At 37.5% G+C, this 18,783-nt stretch overlaps 3 protein-coding genes across 3 annotated transcripts; 1 reads left to right on the top strand and 2 right to left on the bottom strand.

Annotated features, from left to right (window-relative positions):
- Positions 1-2,187, top strand: LOC113774783 (peroxiredoxin Q, chloroplastic). The gene is made up of 4 exons (XM_027319400.1): positions 1-336; positions 423-560; positions 1,271-1,360; positions 1,742-2,187. Exons 1-4 carry the CDS (start codon positions 139-141, stop codon positions 1,958-1,960), a joined length of 645 nt encoding a protein of 214 aa, XP_027175201.1. The 5' UTR covers positions 1-138; the 3' UTR covers positions 1,961-2,187.
- A 171-nt stretch (positions 2,188-2,358) lies between these two features.
- Positions 2,359-5,642, bottom strand: LOC113776046 (probable flavin-containing monooxygenase 1). The gene is made up of 5 exons (XM_027321114.1): positions 5,202-5,642; positions 4,312-4,552; positions 3,462-3,640; positions 3,032-3,378; positions 2,359-2,926 (listed from the first exon to the last, which is right to left on the bottom strand). Exons 1-5 carry the CDS (start codon positions 5,640-5,642, stop codon positions 2,575-2,577), a joined length of 1,560 nt encoding a protein of 519 aa, XP_027176915.1. The 3' UTR covers positions 2,359-2,574.
- A 7,605-nt stretch (positions 5,643-13,247) lies between these two features.
- Positions 13,248-18,617, bottom strand: LOC113773559. Its single transcript, XM_027318195.1, has 6 exons — positions 18,001-18,617; positions 17,775-17,913; positions 17,429-17,717; positions 16,338-17,311; positions 15,714-16,283; positions 13,248-15,239 (listed from the first exon to the last, which is right to left on the bottom strand). The coding sequence occupies exons 1-6, from the start codon at positions 18,615-18,617 to the stop codon at positions 13,248-13,250; spliced, it is 4,581 nt and encodes a 1,526-aa protein (XP_027173996.1).
- Positions 18,618-18,783: the final 166 nt, after the last annotated feature.

The following is an 18,783-nucleotide window of genomic DNA, read 5'->3' as shown; positions in this document are numbered from 1 at the left end:
TCAACTGCCATAGGTTCCAGTTCTCAATCACTTCCCCCTTATCTATTCCGTTTTCTCAAAACAAAAGAGACTCTTGCATTTTGAGTTTAATCACGAAACCAAATTAATCCCTTTTCCCGATATTTCCATTTTGGAGAGATGGCTTCAACACCCCTACCAACCGCGAAACACAGTCTTCCTTCTTTACTACATGCTCAAACGCCTAAAACCCTTTTGTCTCGAAAGCTTCCTAATCTTCCCAAATCATTCCAGTCCCAGTTTTGTGGGGTCAAGCTCTCCCATTCATCCAATTTTGCAGTCCCTTCTTCTTTCAAGAAAAGCTCCATTCTTGCTAAGGTACATTACACTTTCCGTATCTCATTCCTGCATTTTTTTCAAATGTGGGATAATTTGTAATTGCTATTGCTTTAACTTTCTTAAAGGTGTCAAAGGGGTCTGTGGCTCCATCATTTTCATTGAAAGATCAAGACGGTAAGACTGTGAGCTTATCCAAGTTCAAGGGAAAGCCTGTAGTTGTTTATTTCTACCCTGCTGATGAGACCCCTGGTTGCACTAAGCAGGTAATAATGCACATTATCATTTCTTACGAGAAATATTCGTGCATCAACTTTTTACTGATTGTACAATTGAGCTACGCGAATTACGTTGTTGAAAGTTTTAGTACAATTTTCAATTTTAAGCCGAATATCGCTTGTATTAGAATTGAAGATTCTCCACACTTAATGTCAGCTATTTGACATTGCTGCAAATTATTTTTAACATTTTTCCAGTACTAAGTTTGATTAGTTGTTAGGAACAAAGACATGGCATTAGGATAATTAGGATATTCTTGTGATGATACCTAGTTTTGTTTTGGTTTTCCTCCTTTTGAAGCTGCTCAACGTTTCATGCCTAATTGGAAATTGGAGATGTGCATTAGACGAATGAGAGGTGTACTTGTTCCGAAATGTGGCAGACCTAACAATTACCATGAAGTTAATGAAGTTACCCTGGTAGCACCGTCATAGTTTGGTACAATCCTTGTGTAATTGCCCATTCTGTTCAGATATTAATCCACTGGAGGCCTGAAACAAAACTAATGAATTTGCTCAGGACTTAGAAGAGCATCTATTCCTTGTTGAGATGTTCTTTTCCCTTCTCTGTTGAAACTTCCAAGTTGTACAGATCTGTAAACAGGAGGGATGCCTTGGGGCGCATAAGTTGCCATAAAAATAGTTAGATTGGCCATACAAGATTAACCATGACTCTTATTTTGCTCATGCTGCTGCAGGCCTGTGCCTTCAGAGACTCGTATGAAAAATTCAAGAAAGCAGGAGCTGAGGTTATAGGAATTAGTGGAGATGACCCATCATCACACAAGGTATCATAGACGTTTCTAGTTGGTTGTGAACCTTATTTTTTGTTCGAAAAAATAGGGTAATATCTAATATACTCAGAAAGAAACTATTCTAACCAGATAAAGATCATTTAAATTATTATGCATCACATTTAGGAGATCTTCAAAAGACATGAAAATTCCAAATTTTTTCATGTCTTTGTTTGCTACTAGCGTGTTTCACTATTCTCTTTCCAATTTCATCTTGTTATGTCTCAAACTTTCTAAAATTGCCTGCATAGACGTTACACAAGAATGCTGTTATGAGTTTTTGTTCTCAACATTGAATTTGTTGACCTATTGTCATACAAGCTTGGGGATATATCCATTTTCTTGTCTTTATGAGAACTGTATCTGCTCAATTAGGCCTTTGCCAAGAAATACAGGCTTCCATTTACCCTTCTAAGCGATGAGGGTAATAAGGTCAGGAAAGATTGGGGAGTTCCAGCTGACCTGTTTGGTACATTGCCTGGTAGACAAACTTATGTTCTTGACAAGAATGGAGTGGTTCAACTCATTTACAATAACCAATTCCAGCCTGAAAAGCACATCGATGAGACCTTGAAGTTTCTTCAAAGTGCCTGAGCATTTCAGAATTTTGAAATTTATGCCTCTTTTGTTCTTTCCCTGTAAAGGAACGTGGTTATGTATGAATGCCATTCTTCTGGGAATTTGATTTTGTAAAGGAAATTCTGTATTACATCTGTAGCTTGTTGGTGGACTGGGCTGCTCTGCATCATTCCAAACTTGTGAAAATGTTCAATGACTTGAATTTAACTTCATATGCAAGTGATTGAGAACTTTGCTGATGCGCGTTGCTTGGTTGCTATATGTTATAGCCATTGAATTATAGCGATTTTCAATTTATTGCAACTATCTGCTATTTTAGAATGTTTGGTACCTGTCAAACTGTCATCTTTCCTTAATTTGCATACAGAAAAGTAATTGATCTGATTGCCTTTGAAGCAGAGAATGATGCAACCTTGATTGTCCTTACAATATCGCAGATAGAAATAAGTTATTCTCATTTTTAATAAGCTTCATTTGTATACTGATACATTTAAAATCAACCTTCTTGACTCTTATGGTCAGGTTTATAGTACTCCTAGACTCCTCGCAATCTTTATTATGTGGTAAAAGGAACTAATAAAACAATAAATAGAGTTGCCATATGTCTAGGACCGTCCAGATCTTATTTATTAGTCGATGTGCTTTTGCTCTTGATAATCTTGGCTGCAATAAGGGCTGAATGCCTCAGCGAGCCAATTGTTTTTCCTCCATGATTTCCATCCCATCTCTTCACAGATCTCATCAGTGTGGTTAATGCTGAAAGTGGAAATGCAACTTCTCTTGTAAAATCTGGTGGTCTTCCTCATGATCCCCATCTCTTTCTGTGTTTGTTCAAGCATCTGTCCAACGCTTGGCAGCTTGAAATAATTGTCTGCGAGTCTAGACAGCCATTTGCAACGAATCTCAGCTGTGTGCAGGTTTGAAACGCTCTCAATATAACCCACGAATGCCATATTGGGAATCAGTGGATGGATTGTACCCCTGCAATTAATGTAAAATAAATTTCCATCAGTAGTGGCCAACTTCTCAAAGCATTAAGGTCTCTATGGTGGATTGTGAAGTCGCAGTGGTGGCATTGTTCAATACCTGTATAAGGGCATCATGCCTTCAGTTTCAAGCAGACTGCGAAAAGGCTCAGGGAGGATGTTTCGTAACTTTCGTTTGCCATCAAAACCGGTAGCAAGAAGCACAACATCAGCCTCCAATTTGGTATTGTCATCAAATTCAACTCCTCCCTCCCAAAAGCACCACTTTGATGCTTTTTTGAAATCAATCATCCCCTTCTCTGCCTCCTCAAACAATTCCTCTGGCAAGATAGCCATTTGGCAGGATCCATAGTCCTCCACAAACGGATGATCAGGTTTCAATCCGTATTTCTCCAGTGGAAGCCTCCAAACCAAATAAGACTCGATTATCTTTGACATTGCTTTTCTCTGTTGAAATCATTATGGATCAGACTGACTAACTAATATCCGGGCAATAAGCTTTGAAAGAAGACAAAGAATTTAAGACTTACCACTGGAGACAATAGCTTGCAAAAGATGTTCCTGAGAATCCCTTGGTTTGGTCTTTCATGGAGGAATTGAGAAGCCCTTGTTGAATAGAACAAGTAAAATGGCAGACCCCAGATAGAATAATGTGGAATTGTCCAGTGTAACGTCCTGACCACAATGGTGCATGATTGTCCTTCAGGCCCTAGAAGAAGTCAAAAGACAGAAAACGCCAAATTTAGCATTTTCAATATCCAGCAATGACTCGTAAAAGTTTTCTTGCAATGAGTGACTTATTATGTTGTTTGGGATCAAAGTTGACCTGATTTTGTCAATAGTATGTCCCAAACTTAAAGAGTGTGCAAGACGTAATATAGAACCAATTATTCCCCCAGTAAATGTAAACATTACGTGAACTCATTCTTTTATTTTTTATTTTTTTTTTTGGGGAATATAAATACGTTGTAATCCTATGGATAAAGGTTTTATCTTTGGAACCAGTTCCATCAATATTATTTATTGTTGATTCCCATCATATCCCCTAAACTAAATGTCCCTCTTCTTTTTAAACAATTTTTACTCACCAGCTTGAAGAAAATGGATTCAACATGGATAGCCCCAAAATTTTCAGCTACGTGGAAAAACATTAGCAGCATAGGAGACTGATGAATCTTGCTCAAACGTGTTAACTACTTGAATATGCCCAAAAACCCAAACATGATTAGGATCTCAACAGAAGTTCCGTGACCATGAGAAGAATATAGTCGAGATAGGGTCCTCTATTCATGTATAAAACTATTTCATCTTTATTTTGCATCATGATTCGTGAGTGTAGTTATATTATCTTGCTTTTAGGAATGGAAAATGTAAATATACCTTGGTTTGCTTTTGCGCATTCGACAGCTAAATCAATAGCTGATTTCTTGTAGCCGACTACTACAACCTTTTTGTCCTTGAGTAATTGCACGGAGTTTTCTTCATCCAGTTTGCAGTAATCAAGGGAATGCAAGACTTGTCCTTTGAACACTTCAGGGCCCTTGTTGTGTGGGAACTGGGGTATTATTGGGACGTCACCATATTTCCCAGTGCAAATCACCAACAATTCAAAGGCATACCACTGAAAGTAATTACATTGATAAAGTTAATAAAAAGAGCTGATCAAGAGAGAATGATTAGAACTAACCATACAATAGTAGGATTAGTTTCGAAAATCCTTTTTTTTTTTTGCATTCTTTATAAAGAGAAATAGAAGCCCTTAGCATCCCTTGGAAACCGTAGCCATGCAAGCTCTTTATGTAATGCTTCCCGAGGAATTTTTTTTGATTTATCAGGTGATCCAATATATTATACAGAGTGTAACATATAACCTTCTTGTTTATCACAATTTGAGCAAAAAAAATGGTCCAGCAAGAGATATTCCAGTTCGTGCTGCATCTCTTTCAAACGTACAATTATTGGTACTAAACAGTTCTGTGGCAATAATATCACTTACGCCATCTAGATGAAAGAATGAGCCACACAAAAAAAAAAAAGAAGAAAAAGATCTCTAGTTGATTATTTTCTTGTTAGAAGTCCAAATAACCAGATCTATATAGATATAAAATTTCAAAAATAACCTTAGAAATCACGATGAATCAACAGATGAAGCTTATATTCTGAATGATGAAATAAAACGTTAGCGTGAGATTTAAATTTAAAAAAATCAGGTTTTTTTTTCTCCTGTGGTTTGATGAAGATGATTTGATGATCAGTGTAAGGAAAACAACCTCAGCTGTGTCAGAATCGCTAGTCTGGACAGCAACCTCCCAGACGGGCTGGCCATTGAGCAAATTTCCATAGCCGTTAGAGTTAACCTGATCATCAGGATCATTGGCATGATTACCAACAAACCTGATTTCCACCACCTTGGAGTTGAATTTGATGAGTTCCACCACCCCAAAATGGGTAGCATAAGAGTGCAAGTATTCCAATACTTCCAAGTAAGTAGGAAAGCTGGAATTATCCCTTTGAGTCCAAGGAAAATCCGAGAACTCGTAATCACAACGAGGGGTTTGCAGCTTAGTAGACCTATAAGAACAGTGTTTCCAGACCCCTCCCAAAGAATCCGTGGCTTCAAAGATAATTGGATCGTATTTTCGGAGCTGTTTGGCAGCAGCTATGCCGCTTATTCCAGCCCCTACGATTCCAATTTTGGAGAAGATGGCCATTGCTATATATAAGGGAACGAAATGGGAAGGCGCTCAAGACTAGAAGGTGAAGGGAGTTTTGGGGTGTGTATGTATTCAAAGGCTTAGCATATAATCTCTAGGATGATTAGCTTGGAACGATGGTTTTGTGAACGTAGAGGAGATTTTGGGAGGTATTTATAGGGGGGTTTTGCATGAAAAATGAGAACGAGTAGGTCATGCTGGGGGCACGTGAGCGGACTTCAGACTTTCAAGACTTTGGAGAACCCGGAAAAAATTAAGAAATATTTGTTTCTTTCTTTCTTTTCTCGCCCTTCACACAGACACACACACAGACAAGATTACAAGTGAAGACCGTGTCTTCTTTTGTAAATAAATACATGCACATTAATTCTTGCATTATAGTAATATATTAGTAAGTTAGTAAGGAAATTTCGTCCAAATTAAACCAGCGGTTTGGTTGGTTTCTAAATTCTAACCGGTGGTTGGTTGTTGAGCTTAAACAATTTCTATGTGCTAACTTCAATTTTTGTTCACTGTACGATCCTTAGATTCATCATATCAACTGCTCAATTCCTCATATTTTCCGAACATTAGAATAATTCCTCGTATATCTATTGAAATACATTTGAGCTCGATCCCTAATAATAACGTTAATTAGAATAGGTCAACAGCTGACTATGAACTTGAACGATTCATAAAAAAATAATTCGTGAAATCAGGTCTACTCGATCGGCTTCATTGATCTCATTATGCGGTCCACAAGAATCTGATTCTTCAAGTACGCTGGTGGTGGTATATAATTTTGTTATGAGAATATTACATGGAAAATGCAGAGCAAATGAGACGATGGATCGAGCTTCATGTTGTTGATGAAATCGTAGGCCAATTCGATTTCGGTCTGGACTAGTTATTTTTTGACCAGTGAGGAGTTGGTTTAGTTTGATTACATTACATGTGTTTTGACCAAGAAGTTTCTTCCATTATAAATTACGTTCAACATATACATATACATATACATATACATATAATCCCTTGGACACCTCCCTTGTCTCTTAAATTTGTAGAAAAATGTTTAGGGGAATAAGCAACTGCGCTTCTGACTATTATATTTTTTGTTTCTTTTCCTCTTTTTTTTTTTTTAGGTGGGTTGGGGGGGCAAACAACAAAATCTCAGCACACATCACAGACGCACAGAGACAAATGTGTGTCTGCGGGAGATCAGTACCATGAATGATCTATCGTTCTCAAATCTAAGAAGTGAAGAATTGCCTTCTTACTTTCTGCAGCCTATTTGATTAAATGGAAACGTCCCAGAAAAGAAGAAGAAGGAACATGGGGAATGGACGACGCCATGGAAATCAAACACAGACATTCAGATCAATAGAAATTTGAAGAGTGCACGCCTCTTGTAATGTAACGGGAATTCCATCTTCCACAAAACCATGACCATCTTTAGCTCAGATTCCATTATTTTCTCCAGTTTGAAGATTCATTCTTTCTTGACTCCATTATTAATCAGCACCACCACCAATTTTACGGTATAAATATTTTGTACGAATGCTATATATGCCTTATCTTGGAAATTGATTCGACCGAGTAGCCTACCTACCAAAACAAAAAAGAAAGAAAAGGGAATGCAACACTATTTTCCACTCTTGCATGGCATGCGGGCGGCTCCGGGACGATTTACTTGCTTGGAAATTGGAATGTCCCCGCACATAAGTTTCAAAAATAGACACCTATCTATGCAGCTGAAAATGTTGGATTTAGACTTGGCTATATATGCATGATAGTAGTACAAATTCTGTAATTCAAGTTTACAAACTGACATATATGAATCTTTCATGCTACGCTGATATCAAATAATTGGATGAACAAAACAGTTTCTGTGATCCATAAAAGATATCCCAAATGGTGGAGATCGCCACAAATATACATATGTTCAGTTCTTCAAAAATTTTCTAATTTTTATATTATCTTCATGCTTTATTGATCAGGGAACCTTCAATCTATCTTCAGTCCAAGCTGTAAACGACTGTAAGAATACGTTAATACGTAGTTCAAACTGACCTTTTCCTTCTGCATTCGTTTTTCTTTTCTACCAAAAAAAAAAAAAAAAAGAAGGTCATCCAAGCCACCAAGGTGCTAGTGGTAATTCACAAAACTCTAGAAATCACTTTTTTGTGAATCACGTGACGTCAAGATTAGGAAGTCGTTTTCAATATTCAATATTCAAAACAGCTGTCTCTCTTTTATTTTTTTCCTAGATATTCCCGAATGGTAAACGTATAGTTTATTTTACTTGCCATCTGACCCTTCTTTTTTTTTTTTTTTTTTCTTGAAGGAGTGGTAATAAAAGTATAAGTTTGACTGTAATGTCAGGTTATCCACTCCAGAAATCGTGATTCTCACGATCTGTAGACCACAGTAGTAAATTGATTTGTATATGACTGCTGTTTATGTATTTTGTCAAATTCTACAGAATGTTCACCACTTAATAGTTAATACCAAGGTTGTGGCGGTTTTCTTGATTTAACTCACTTGTAATATGAGAAGTCAGGCACTAGGATTCTTAGCCCTCCCCCCTCCAAAAAAATAATACTCCATCCGTCTCATTTTGATAGTCCTGTTTTCCTTTTTCGTCTGTCCCAAATTGTAGTCCACTTTCCAATTGAAGAATGTAGTTGTATTTTAATTTTCCTAAAATACCCTTATTCAATGTAAGTTGTTGTTACTATAAACCTACCCCATTTAATGAGAGTTGATTCTTTTTTTACCATCAATTCAAGTTCTCATAAAGTTGTGCTCTAATTAATGTGAGGGTATTTTAGAAAAATAGCTACCTAAATTGATTGTTCCAACAAAGTTAACTACTTTTTCTTAAACTGTGTGAAAAAAAAATCAGGACTATCAAAGTGGGATAGAGGGAGTAATAATAAGAGGTCAGACATCGAGATTTTTAGTTACCTTGGGAAGAAAATATTTAGAGGGAGACCAAAAAACAAACTTAACTGGAAGAAGTTTGAATCACTTGAAGAAATTAGCACCATACCGTATTCATTATTATTTGTTTATGTACCCGAATTGTACGTCTTTTTTGGAATTGAAGTGAAATTGAAGCCATGTTAGTATTCAGCAAGTTAATGGATGAGTGAAATTTCTGAACTAGTTGAGCATTGGGAAGATCATTACGTATAACCATACATTCTACTCCCTCCGTCCCACTTTGATAGTTCTGTTTTCCTTTTTCATCTGTCCCAAATTGTAGTCCACTTTCCAATTGAAAAATGTAGTTGTATTTTAATTTTTCTAAAATACCGTTATTCAATGTAAGTTGTTGTTACTATAAACCTACTCCATTTAATGAGAGTTAATTCTTTTTTTACCATCAATTCAAGTTCCCATAAAGTTCTACTCTAATTAATGTGAGGGTATTTTAGGAAAATAGTTACCTAAATTGATTGTTCCAACAAAGTTAACTACTTTTTCTTAAACTGTGTGAAAAAAAAAACTATGACTATCAAAGTGGGACAGAGGGAGTATTTCATATTTTACACATTGTGTTTCCTCAAGCCTCTCTCTTTTTTTTCCTTCTTTCATCAATTTTTCTGTTTCCAATAGGTTTCTCAGTTCCATAAATATTTCTTGGCTTCTACATTATATATTTCTTAGTTCAAAGAAGAACAATCTAACTAACATCTTGAACTCGAGCGTTGTAATTGGATAAATCAAGCCCTTTTGTCAAACAAATCGAATTGAATCGTGGATTTGACCTTGACTCTGACTCAAATCTAAACACTTGGACTCTGGGGCATAAATCAATTCAAATCAAACGTTACCTGTTCAAGATTTGAAAGTGTCAAAAATCAGCTCTAGGTTTAGCTTATAATGACCGATCTCATTCTTTATTCTCGCATGACATTCGAAGCATTTGAGTCGAAGTTCATCTTCTCTTTTCTGTTTAGCTAATAAATTCAAGAACAAGTATAAAATGGGCAATCATCAGTTGCATCATGTCCCTCGTTGCAAGAAGTTGTGAGTTGTCTGTGGTCAAAGTTCTCTAGTAACTCTACTGTACGCAATGTATTAGAAATCTACATATTCAATTTTGTGGAGCATACTGAGCAAATTAAGCCGCCTCCTTACTTCTGATTTAACTCACATAAAGAAGCAATAATAAAGAAGTAAAAACTCACTTTCTTATGCTTTACTTGTTGGCCCAATTCTCACACCATACACCCCAAGTCAAACTTTCATGTGCTTTCCATTCACATTGAATAAGAATAAATAACTTTTTCTACCTGCCTGGTACTAGAATAATCGAATTAATATTTTGTATGAAGTCAAAACCTGATTTGCCTGTTCCTTCCAAAGAAGAAAGGGACAGAAAATTGTGTTGGATGTAGGTTGTTGGGTGTCAAACCAGCAAAAATAAAATTCCTACTCTTAAGTCACGAATTAAGTCCACTATGGTACTGGAGCAGGGACTTAGGCTGTGCAATGGGTTACTAGCTTCACCCTGGTGCCAGAGTTTGCTTGATCCGATATACCAAAGTGTATTAATTACGTGAAAGACAAAATTCGAATATAGCAGCGAGCAGGGTCGAATCCACAGGGACTTGGGAATTTATTTTGAATGAATGTAACATTAAATAAAAATGGGGGAAGTTGATATGGAACTGTCTAATTTAATTGCTCAAATTAAAAATATAAAGTAAATTGACGGAAGGAAAATCTCTAGTCAAAGGTATAATCTCCACTTATGGTTCGAATCACTGATCACAGATGCAGAGATAAAATCTTTCATTTACAAATAAACTGGTTATGGTTGTCAACAAGCTCTGACAACCTGCCTAACCTTACTGATTCGATAACCACAACAAGCTCTGTAGTTATTGCCCTAGCCAATTAAGCAGTCCTAAACACGCTCTTAGGATTTAACCTATTGACAGCATTAATCATTAGACTGGCCACCAATTATAACCAACAAACACACACGCTCGGTTTATTTAGGCTATATCATATATTTCCGCAACAACGACTCAAAAGTTTCTACTACAATTGAATCATATCACTTGCCACATGCACTAAAATTACCCAACAATTACGGATTGAGCACTCTTAGATGGCTGTTAATTACTCACACAATTAAACAGTGATCAAGTATTTAATTGCAAGAAATAATCATATGCATAAGTGAACAGGAAATATATAAACACTTGCAAATTAAAGAACGTAGGGAAATCAATTCGATCTCACAGTTTTGTCGAACCAAAGCTTCGATTTAACCTCTGACTAGATGAAGAAATTAGCCACTCCTCATAGTTGAATTGCAGCCAAAAGTACTGGATTGCAAAGGCATTGCGTTTTTACTAGAAAGCAAGGAATAAAAGATGTTTTTCCCGTTGGGGAATATTGTCGAACACCTGGCGTGTGTCAGAGGCCAGTCCAGAGAAAGGAAACTAGAACTAAACTAAAAAGCTAAACTAGAGGTCCCCCCTTGCTTCTGTACGTCCTCTCCTTAAAAAGCCAAAAGTAAGATGACTAAAAGCTATCTCCGGTGGTCCCCACACATGTGGACAAAGTCTCCAAAATTACTCCTTCTTCCAAGTCTCTCTACGTTGCTTTCTTTTAAGAGCCCAAATGACTTATAGCTTTGTGGTCCCCACCAATCCAAGGCCTAAGGATTGAAGCCCTTAGAAGTCTCCATATTCTCCATAAAGTCCCTCCTTTTTGGTAGTTTTCTGCTTCATTCCTGAAATTAAGTCCCGATACCAAATATGAGTAAATATCAGCAATTAACACAATATTTGTCAGGGATAGAAGGGAAAATTAATAATTAAAATACCAACAATTAACACCCTATCAATTCCCCCCACACCTAAACCATGCTTGTCCTCAAGCATGAGAACAAGAAACAAACACCAATATTTGATAGTGGCTATTGCTCTATCCAACAAATTGCCAAGATACCAAGAAAAATAATATTCAAGCATCAATGGTCAAGTCCAAGAAACATCACTCCGGTTAGCTTCTAAACCACAAATGCCTCTAATTCCAGGTTAACTAATCTAAGAAAAAGGAATGACACACAACAGTTATCAGCAAATGGTCCAACTATTAACCAAAATCTCAACATTAAATCCATAATTCGGCAAGCTGACTTTTATTACACACTAACACAACCTTCAACTTTTTTTCACATTTTTTCTACTTTTCTCTCCTTTTTTTTTTCTTTCAATAGTAACAAAAGACTTAGTCGCTAGCCATTTGAGCCTTTTGACGCGAACTCCAACATTGGCCAGATGAAGGAGCCCGGTTACTCAGCTTCTATCGCCACGTGACCACGTACTCATAGAAGTTACTACCTTTTGACGCGAGAATCAACACTTTTAGGTGCAGATCCCCGGTTACTCAGTAGTAACTAATAGCGGAGTACAGTCAAGTTTATTCATAGTTAAAAATCACAAAAACTCAATATAACACAAAAACCAAAAGAAAACTTGCATGCATCAGCTAGCCTCATTTTCAAACATGGAGAACTAAAGTTAATAACCGGACCAATTCACACGAAAATGCCAATAATCATTCCCTATGCCTAGGAAAGTTAACCAAAAATTATAAGAGTAAAACAATCATTGATATTCACCAAAGAGATGTTTTTGGATTCAACCACATTAACTTGGTACCCTTTTATTATTAAAACTTGGCAATAGCAGAAATAAAGGCAACAATCCAACATCAAACTTGGCATCACATACGAGCTAATCACTAAAAAGAAGAAAAAGAAAATGAATGAAAGACACTAGCACCATAACTGCTCCCCCCACACCTAAATCCTACATTGTCCTCAATGTGACAAATAAAAAGCAAAAGTGAAGCAAAAGTGAGAGGGAAAGCAACCACACTTCCCTGAAATCGGGGCATAGTGAAGGGCGAGGTGGAAACGGAGGTGCAAAGCCTGTAAGAAACAGAGACTGCGCCAAATCATGTGCCATGCCGGCGACATTGGCATCGACGTTGACCATGCGAGCCTCCAAAGTCTGAACCTGGAAAACTAAGAAGAGAGGAAGAAATGAGCTGAAATCGCGTTTCTGAAGCCTTTGTTGGGACACATAAAACGCGATTGAAAACGCGCCTTCAACTCGCGTTTTATAAGTCGCGTTTCCTTCACAAATCTTGCAGGAATGAAAACGCGATTGAAAACGCGCCTTCAACTCGCGTTTTATAAGTCGCGTTTTGTGCACAAATCTCGCAGGAGTGAAAACGCGATTGAAAACGCGCCTTCAACTCGCGTTTTATAAGTCGCGTTTTGTGCACAAATCTCGCAGGAGTGAAAACGCGATTGAAAACGCGCCTTCAACTCGCGTTTTCTAGTCGCGTTTCACTGTGGCTTTCGGACGATTCTCATTGTGAGCTTCCTGCACGTCATCACGCGGGCACGTCAAAACTGAAGGGCACCTATAAATCGGCAAAAACGAAAACTGAAACCCAAAATTAGTCGAATTCAAGGAGAACACCTCTAAACTACCACACGGAATTGAACAAACAATTAAAATGAACAATTGGGTTGCCTCCCAAAAGCGCCTTTCTTTAAAGTCTTTGGCTAGACAAAATAATGCTTCAATCAGAGAGTTCAGGCACTGCAAGGGTCACCTCCTCAACATTATTAACTTGAAATCCTTCATAAAAAGGTTTGAGACGATGACCATTAACCTTAAAAATCTTGTCAGTGTGAAGACTTTGAATTTCTACTGCACCATGAGGAAACACATTAGTCACAATAAAAGGTCCAATCCAACGAGAACGCAATTTACCAGGAAAAAGTTTAAGTCTAGAGTGAAAAAGAAGTACTTTTTGACCAATACAAAAAATTTTCCTTGAAATTGCTTTATCATGAAATGCTTTTGTCTTCTCCTTATAAATGCAAGAACTCTCATATGCATCATTTCGGATTTCCTCCAACTCTTGCAATTGCAACTTCCTGTGTTCTCCAGATTCATCCATCCGCATATTATAATTTTTAACTGCCCAATATGCCCTATGTTCCAATTCCACAGGTAGATGACAAGGTTTGCCAAAAATTAATCGGTAAGGAGACATACCTATGGGGGTCTTAAAAGCTGTACGGTAAGCCCAAAGTGCATCATCTAAGCGCAAACTCCAATCCTTTCTATTGGGATTCACCGTCTTTTCAAGTATCGACTTGATTTCTTTATTGGAGATTTCTGCTTGACCACTAGTCTGCGGATGATAGGACGTAGAAACCCGGTGAGTGACGCCATATTTCTTCAACAATGCTTCCATTACTCGATTGCAGAAGTGTGTCCCTCGGTCACTGATAATTGCTCTTGGCGTGCCATACCTGACAAAAATATGAGATTTAATAAAATCAACTACAACCTTAGCATTGTCAGTCCTAGTTGCCTTAGCCTCTATCCACTTTGAGACATAATCAACTGCAAGTAATATATACATATTACCAAAAGAGGAAGGAAATGGACCCATAAAATCTATACCCCATATATCGAAAATTTCACAAACCAGTATAGGAGTAAGAGGCATTTGATCTCTATGGCTTAAATTACCTGTCTTTTGACAATTTGCACATGATTTACAAAATAAGTATGCATCACTAAACAAAGTTGGCCAAAATAAACCACACTCTAAAACCTTTCTTGCAGTTCGCTTAGGGCCAAAATGTCCACCACACGCATATGAGTGACAGAAAGATAAAATTGATGGAACCTCTTCTGTAGACACACACCTGCGAATAATTTGATCAGAACAATATTTCCACAAGTATGGTTCGTCCCACACATAATATTTAACATCACTTTTAATTTTTTCCTTTTGAGCTCTAGACAAATCATTAGGTAGCGTTCTAGTAACCAGATAATTCACTAAATCAGCATACCAGGGAGTTGTCTTTTGAACTACAAAAAGATGCTCATCTGGAAAATTATCCTTCAAGGGAGCAGGTCCTTCACTATTGATCAAACGACTGAGATGATCAGCAACCATATTTTCGGCACCCCTTTTGTCTTTAATTTCCAAATTAAATTCTTGGAGTAGGAGAATCCACCTTATAAGTCGTGGTTTGGCCTCTTTCTTGTTGAGCAAATATTTCAAAGCTGCATGGTCAGAATAAATAATGACTTTAGTGCCAAGTAAATAAGAACGGAATTTTTCTAAAGCAAAAACAATAGCTAAAAGCTCCTTTTCCGTAGTCGAATAATTGCACTGGGCACCATCCAAGGTCCTCGAGGTATAATAAATGACATAAGAAGCTCTGCCCTCCTTCTGGCCAAGTACTGCACCAACAGCAAAATTGCTGGCATCACACATTATCTCGAAAGGAAGACTCCAGTTTGGTGGTCGAACCACTGGTGCTGAAGTCAATGATCCCTTGAGCGTGTCAAATGCACTCTTGCAATTATCATCAAAATGAAATACCACATCCTTTTGAAGTAATTTGCATAGAGGATGGGATATCTTTGAAAAATCTTTGATGAAACGCCTATAAAAACCTGCATGGCCAAGAAAAGAGCGAACTTCCCGCACACTTGCAGGGTAAGGTAAACATTTGATAATTTCTACCTTAGCCTTATCTACCTCAATTCCTTTTGCAGATACCACATGGCCTAAAATTATGCCTTGGTCCACCATAAAATGGCATTTCTCATAATTTAAAACAAGATTAGTCTCAATGCACCTTTTAAGAATTTTTGTGAGGTTAGTTAAACATTCATCAAAAGAATTACCATAGACAGTAAAATCATCCATAAACACTTCTATGATATTCTCCACATAATCAGAAAATATACTAACCATACACCTTTGGAATGTAGCAGGCGCATTACAAAGACCAAAAGGCATTCGTCTATAGGCAAATGTACCAAAAGGGCAAGTAAATGTGGTTTTCTCTTGATCTTCAGGCGCCACTGGAATTTGTAGAAAACCTGAAAAACCATCAAGACAGCAATAATGAGATTTTCCTGCCAACCTTTCCAACATCTGATCAATAAAAGGCAATGGAAAATGATCTTTACGAGTTAATGCATTTAATTTTCTAAAATCGGTACAAACTCTCCACCCATTTTGAACTCGAGTGGGCACTAACTCACCTTTAGGATTTTCAATAACAGTAATTCCTGTCTTTTTAGGAACTACTTGAACAGGACTTACCCACTTACTATCCGAAATGGGATAGATTATACCTGTGTCAAGAAGTTTTAAAACTTCTTTCTTCACTACCTCCATCATTGGTGGGTTCAATCTCCGTTGAGCCTCTCTCGAAGGCTTAGCACCATCTTCTAACAAGATGCGATGCATGCAAGTGGCTGGACTTAATCCTTTTATGTCAGCCACTGTCCATCCTATTGCCTCCTTGTGGTCCTTCAACACCCGAATTAGTTTTTCTTCCTCTAAAGCAGTCAATTTACTGGAAATTATTACTGGGAGTGTATCTCCATCTCCCAAGAATGCATACTTTAAATTATCCGGTAACTGCTTTAATTCCACCTTCGGGGCTTGCACAATAGATGGCAAAAGCTGTGAATGAGACAGAGGTAATTCCAAGTAAGACACATTGGAAAATTCTGGGCAAAGAGAATTCAATTCAAAAATAACTTCCTGCAATTCAAAAGGAAAAACAAACTTCCCTTTTATCTTTTGCAAATTTTCCTGACAGAGACCAGTAGAAATAGCAACCTTCAACGCATCGTCATTATTAAATTCAAAATTTTGCTGCGCCAAAGAATCAATTACATCTATAACAAAAATTGAATGAGATTCACCAGGATATTTCATGGCATCATAAATATTAAATTTAATAACATCACCATCAAATTCCATAGTCAATGTGCCAGTGAAAACATCAATTTTTGTTCTAGCAGTTTTCAAAAATGGTCTCCCTAACAGTATTGGAGATGAATTAGAATTATCATCCTCCATATCAAGCACATAAAAATCTGCAGGAAAAATCAAATTATCAATTTGCACTAAAATATCCTCCAAAACTCCATCAGGATAGGCATTTGATCGATCAGCCAGTTGAATTATTACGCCCGTCTCTTTTAAAGGCCTAATGTTCATCAAATTATAAATAGAACGAGGCATAACATTTATCGAAGCACCCAAATCCAACATAGCTTTTTCAATTTTAATATTACCTATTTTGCAAGGGACAGTAAACATACCTGGGTCCTTGCATTTAGGAGGCAATTTTTTCTGCAAAACTGCCGAAACATTTTCTCCCATATGCACTTTCTCGTTTCCTTTCAACTTTTTCTTACCAGTGCATAATTCCTTCAAAAATTTAGCATATCTAGGAATTTGCTTAATTGCATCTAAAAGAGGGATATTTACCTCAACTTTTCGAAAAGTGTCCAAAATCTCCTGTTCGTGCTCTTGCTTTTTGGACTTTGCCAGTCGACTAGGAAATGGAGGCGGAGGTGTAACCACTTGTGTTGATTTTTCTCCAAAATCTGGTTGTTCCAAGGCTCTAGGTTGAGACACATTCCCCTCTTTTTCGAGCTCTTCCTCGATTGCTTGTTCAGAAATTTTCTTGCTCGGCTCAGGCAACTCTTTGCCACTTCTTAATGTGATGGCACTAGCATTTTGCTTGGGGTTGACAATTGTCTGCGAAGGTAGCTTTCCAGATAATTGGGATTCCAATCTATTGACTGTGGAAGCTAACTGGCTCATTTGATTCTCCAAATTATGAATGCTAGTTTTCGTCTCCTGTTGAAATTGTTGAGTGTTAGTAGCCAAAGATTTCACAATATCCTCAAGTGACATACCTGATTTAGGAGCAGGTTGTTGCTGTGAAAGTTGAGGTCTAGGTTGATATTGTGACTGATGTGAAAATCCTGGTGGCCTTACTGCATAATTAAAATTAGGATGATCCCTCCATCCTGGATTATAGGTGTTTGCATAGGGATCATACCGTCTCTGAGGTGGTCCTGGAAATCCAACTGCATTAGCCTGCTCAGTCGAATCATCTTGGAGTGTGGGGCACATATCTGTTGGATGACTCGAACCATAGCAGATTCCACATGTTTTCAATTGCTGCATTTGTCCTATAGCTAACTTTTCAACCAAAGAAGTTAGACAATCTAATCTTTGCTCTATTGTAGAATTACTTACCTCATTGACTCTACGAGTCGTGTTATCCTGCCTGTCTCCAAATTGTTGAGCATTTGCAGCCATACTCGATATCAAATTTCTTGCCTCCGTGGGTGTTTTATTCACTAAGGAGCCCCCACTGGCAGCATCAATAATTCTTCTGTCAGTTTGGGACAGACCCTCATAAAAATACTGGATGAGGAGTTGGTCAGGAATTTGATGATGAGGACAACTAGCACATAGTTGCTTGAATCTTTCCCAATATTCATGTAGAGTCTCTCCATTGAATTGTCGAATTCCACAGATGTCTTTCCTAATGCTTGCAGCTCGGGATGCAGGAAAGAATTTTTCTAGAAAATGCTTCTTCATGTCTGTCCATGTGGATATTGACCCAGAGGGCAGATAATAGAGCCAATCCTTAGCTTTATCGGCTAAGGAAAATGGAAAGGCTCTTAATTTAATTTGCTCCTCTGTGACTCCCTGAGGTTTCATTGTCGAGCAAACCACATGGAATTCTTTGAGATGCTTGTGGGGATCTTCACCTGGTAAGCCATGAAAAGAAGGAAGTAAATGGATTAGTCCAGATTTTAACTCAAATGCAACCTCTAATGTAGGATAAGTAATGCATAGAGGCTGTTGATTTAAATCTGGTGCAGCCAATTCTCTCAATGTCCGTTCATTAGCCATGGTGCTATCTATCTCTTCCGTCTCACTAAATGAATCCACAAAATCTACTACTGAATTATGTCCAGTAGATGAGGAGGATGCCTCTGCTCGTTCTCTTGTTGCTTTTCTCAATGCACGAGCAGTTTTCTCTATCTCAGGATTATATTGCAGTTCACCTGTACGAGAAGATCTAGGCATAAACCAGTAACAATAAAAATAAAAATAAAAAATAAACAAAGAAAATATAATTCAAAGAAAATAAATTTATTTTGACACCAAGTCCCCGGCAACGGCGCCAAAATTTGTTGGGTGTCAAACCAGCAAAAATAAAATTCCTACTCTTAAGTCACGAATTAAGTCCACT

Source organism: Coffea eugenioides, chromosome 6 (assembly GCF_003713205.1).
Source record: "Coffea eugenioides isolate CCC68of chromosome 6, Ceug_1.0, whole genome shotgun sequence".
NCBI classification, from domain to species: domain Eukaryota; kingdom Viridiplantae; phylum Streptophyta; class Magnoliopsida; order Gentianales; family Rubiaceae; genus Coffea; species Coffea eugenioides.
The sequence above is the reverse complement of the archived record's forward strand: the minus strand, read 5'-3'. Positions and strand labels throughout refer to the sequence as shown.

Excerpts from the sequence above, each read along its gene's own strand:
- LOC113774783 (XM_027319400.1), top strand. The coding sequence starts at position 139 with ATGGCTTCAACACCCCTACCAACCGCGAAACACAGTCTTCCTTCTTTA. Across the intron at positions 337-422 it reads AAAGCTCCATTCTTGCTAAG|GTGTCAAAGGGGTCTGTGGC; the intron begins GTACATTACACT and ends ACTTTCTTAAAG. Across the intron at positions 561-1,270 it reads CCCCTGGTTGCACTAAGCAG|GCCTGTGCCTTCAGAGACTC; the intron begins GTAATAATGCAC and ends ATGCTGCTGCAG.
- LOC113773559 (XM_027318195.1), bottom strand. The coding sequence starts at position 18,617 with ATGCCTAGATCTTCTCGTACAGGTGAACTGCAATATAATCCTGAGATA. Across the intron at positions 16,284-16,337 it reads ATAATGACGATGCGTTGAAG|TTTGTTTTTCCTTTTGAATT; the intron begins GTTGCTATTTCT and ends ATAAAAGGGAAG. Across the intron at positions 15,240-15,713 it reads GAGTTCAAAATGGGTGGAGA|GTAGATAAGGCTAAGGTAGA; the intron begins GTTTGTACCGAT and ends AAAGGAATTGAG.
- LOC113776046 (XM_027321114.1), bottom strand. The coding sequence starts at position 5,642 with ATGGCCATCTTCTCCAAAATTGGAATCGTAGGGGCTGGAATAAGCGGC. Across the intron at positions 3,379-3,461 it reads GCAAGCTATTGTCTCCAGTG|AGAAAAGCAATGTCAAAGAT; the intron begins GTAAGTCTTAAA and ends TGATTTCAACAG. Across the intron at positions 2,927-3,031 it reads GGCATGATGCCCTTATACAG|GGGTACAATCCATCCACTGA; the intron begins GTATTGAACAAT and ends CATTAATTGCAG.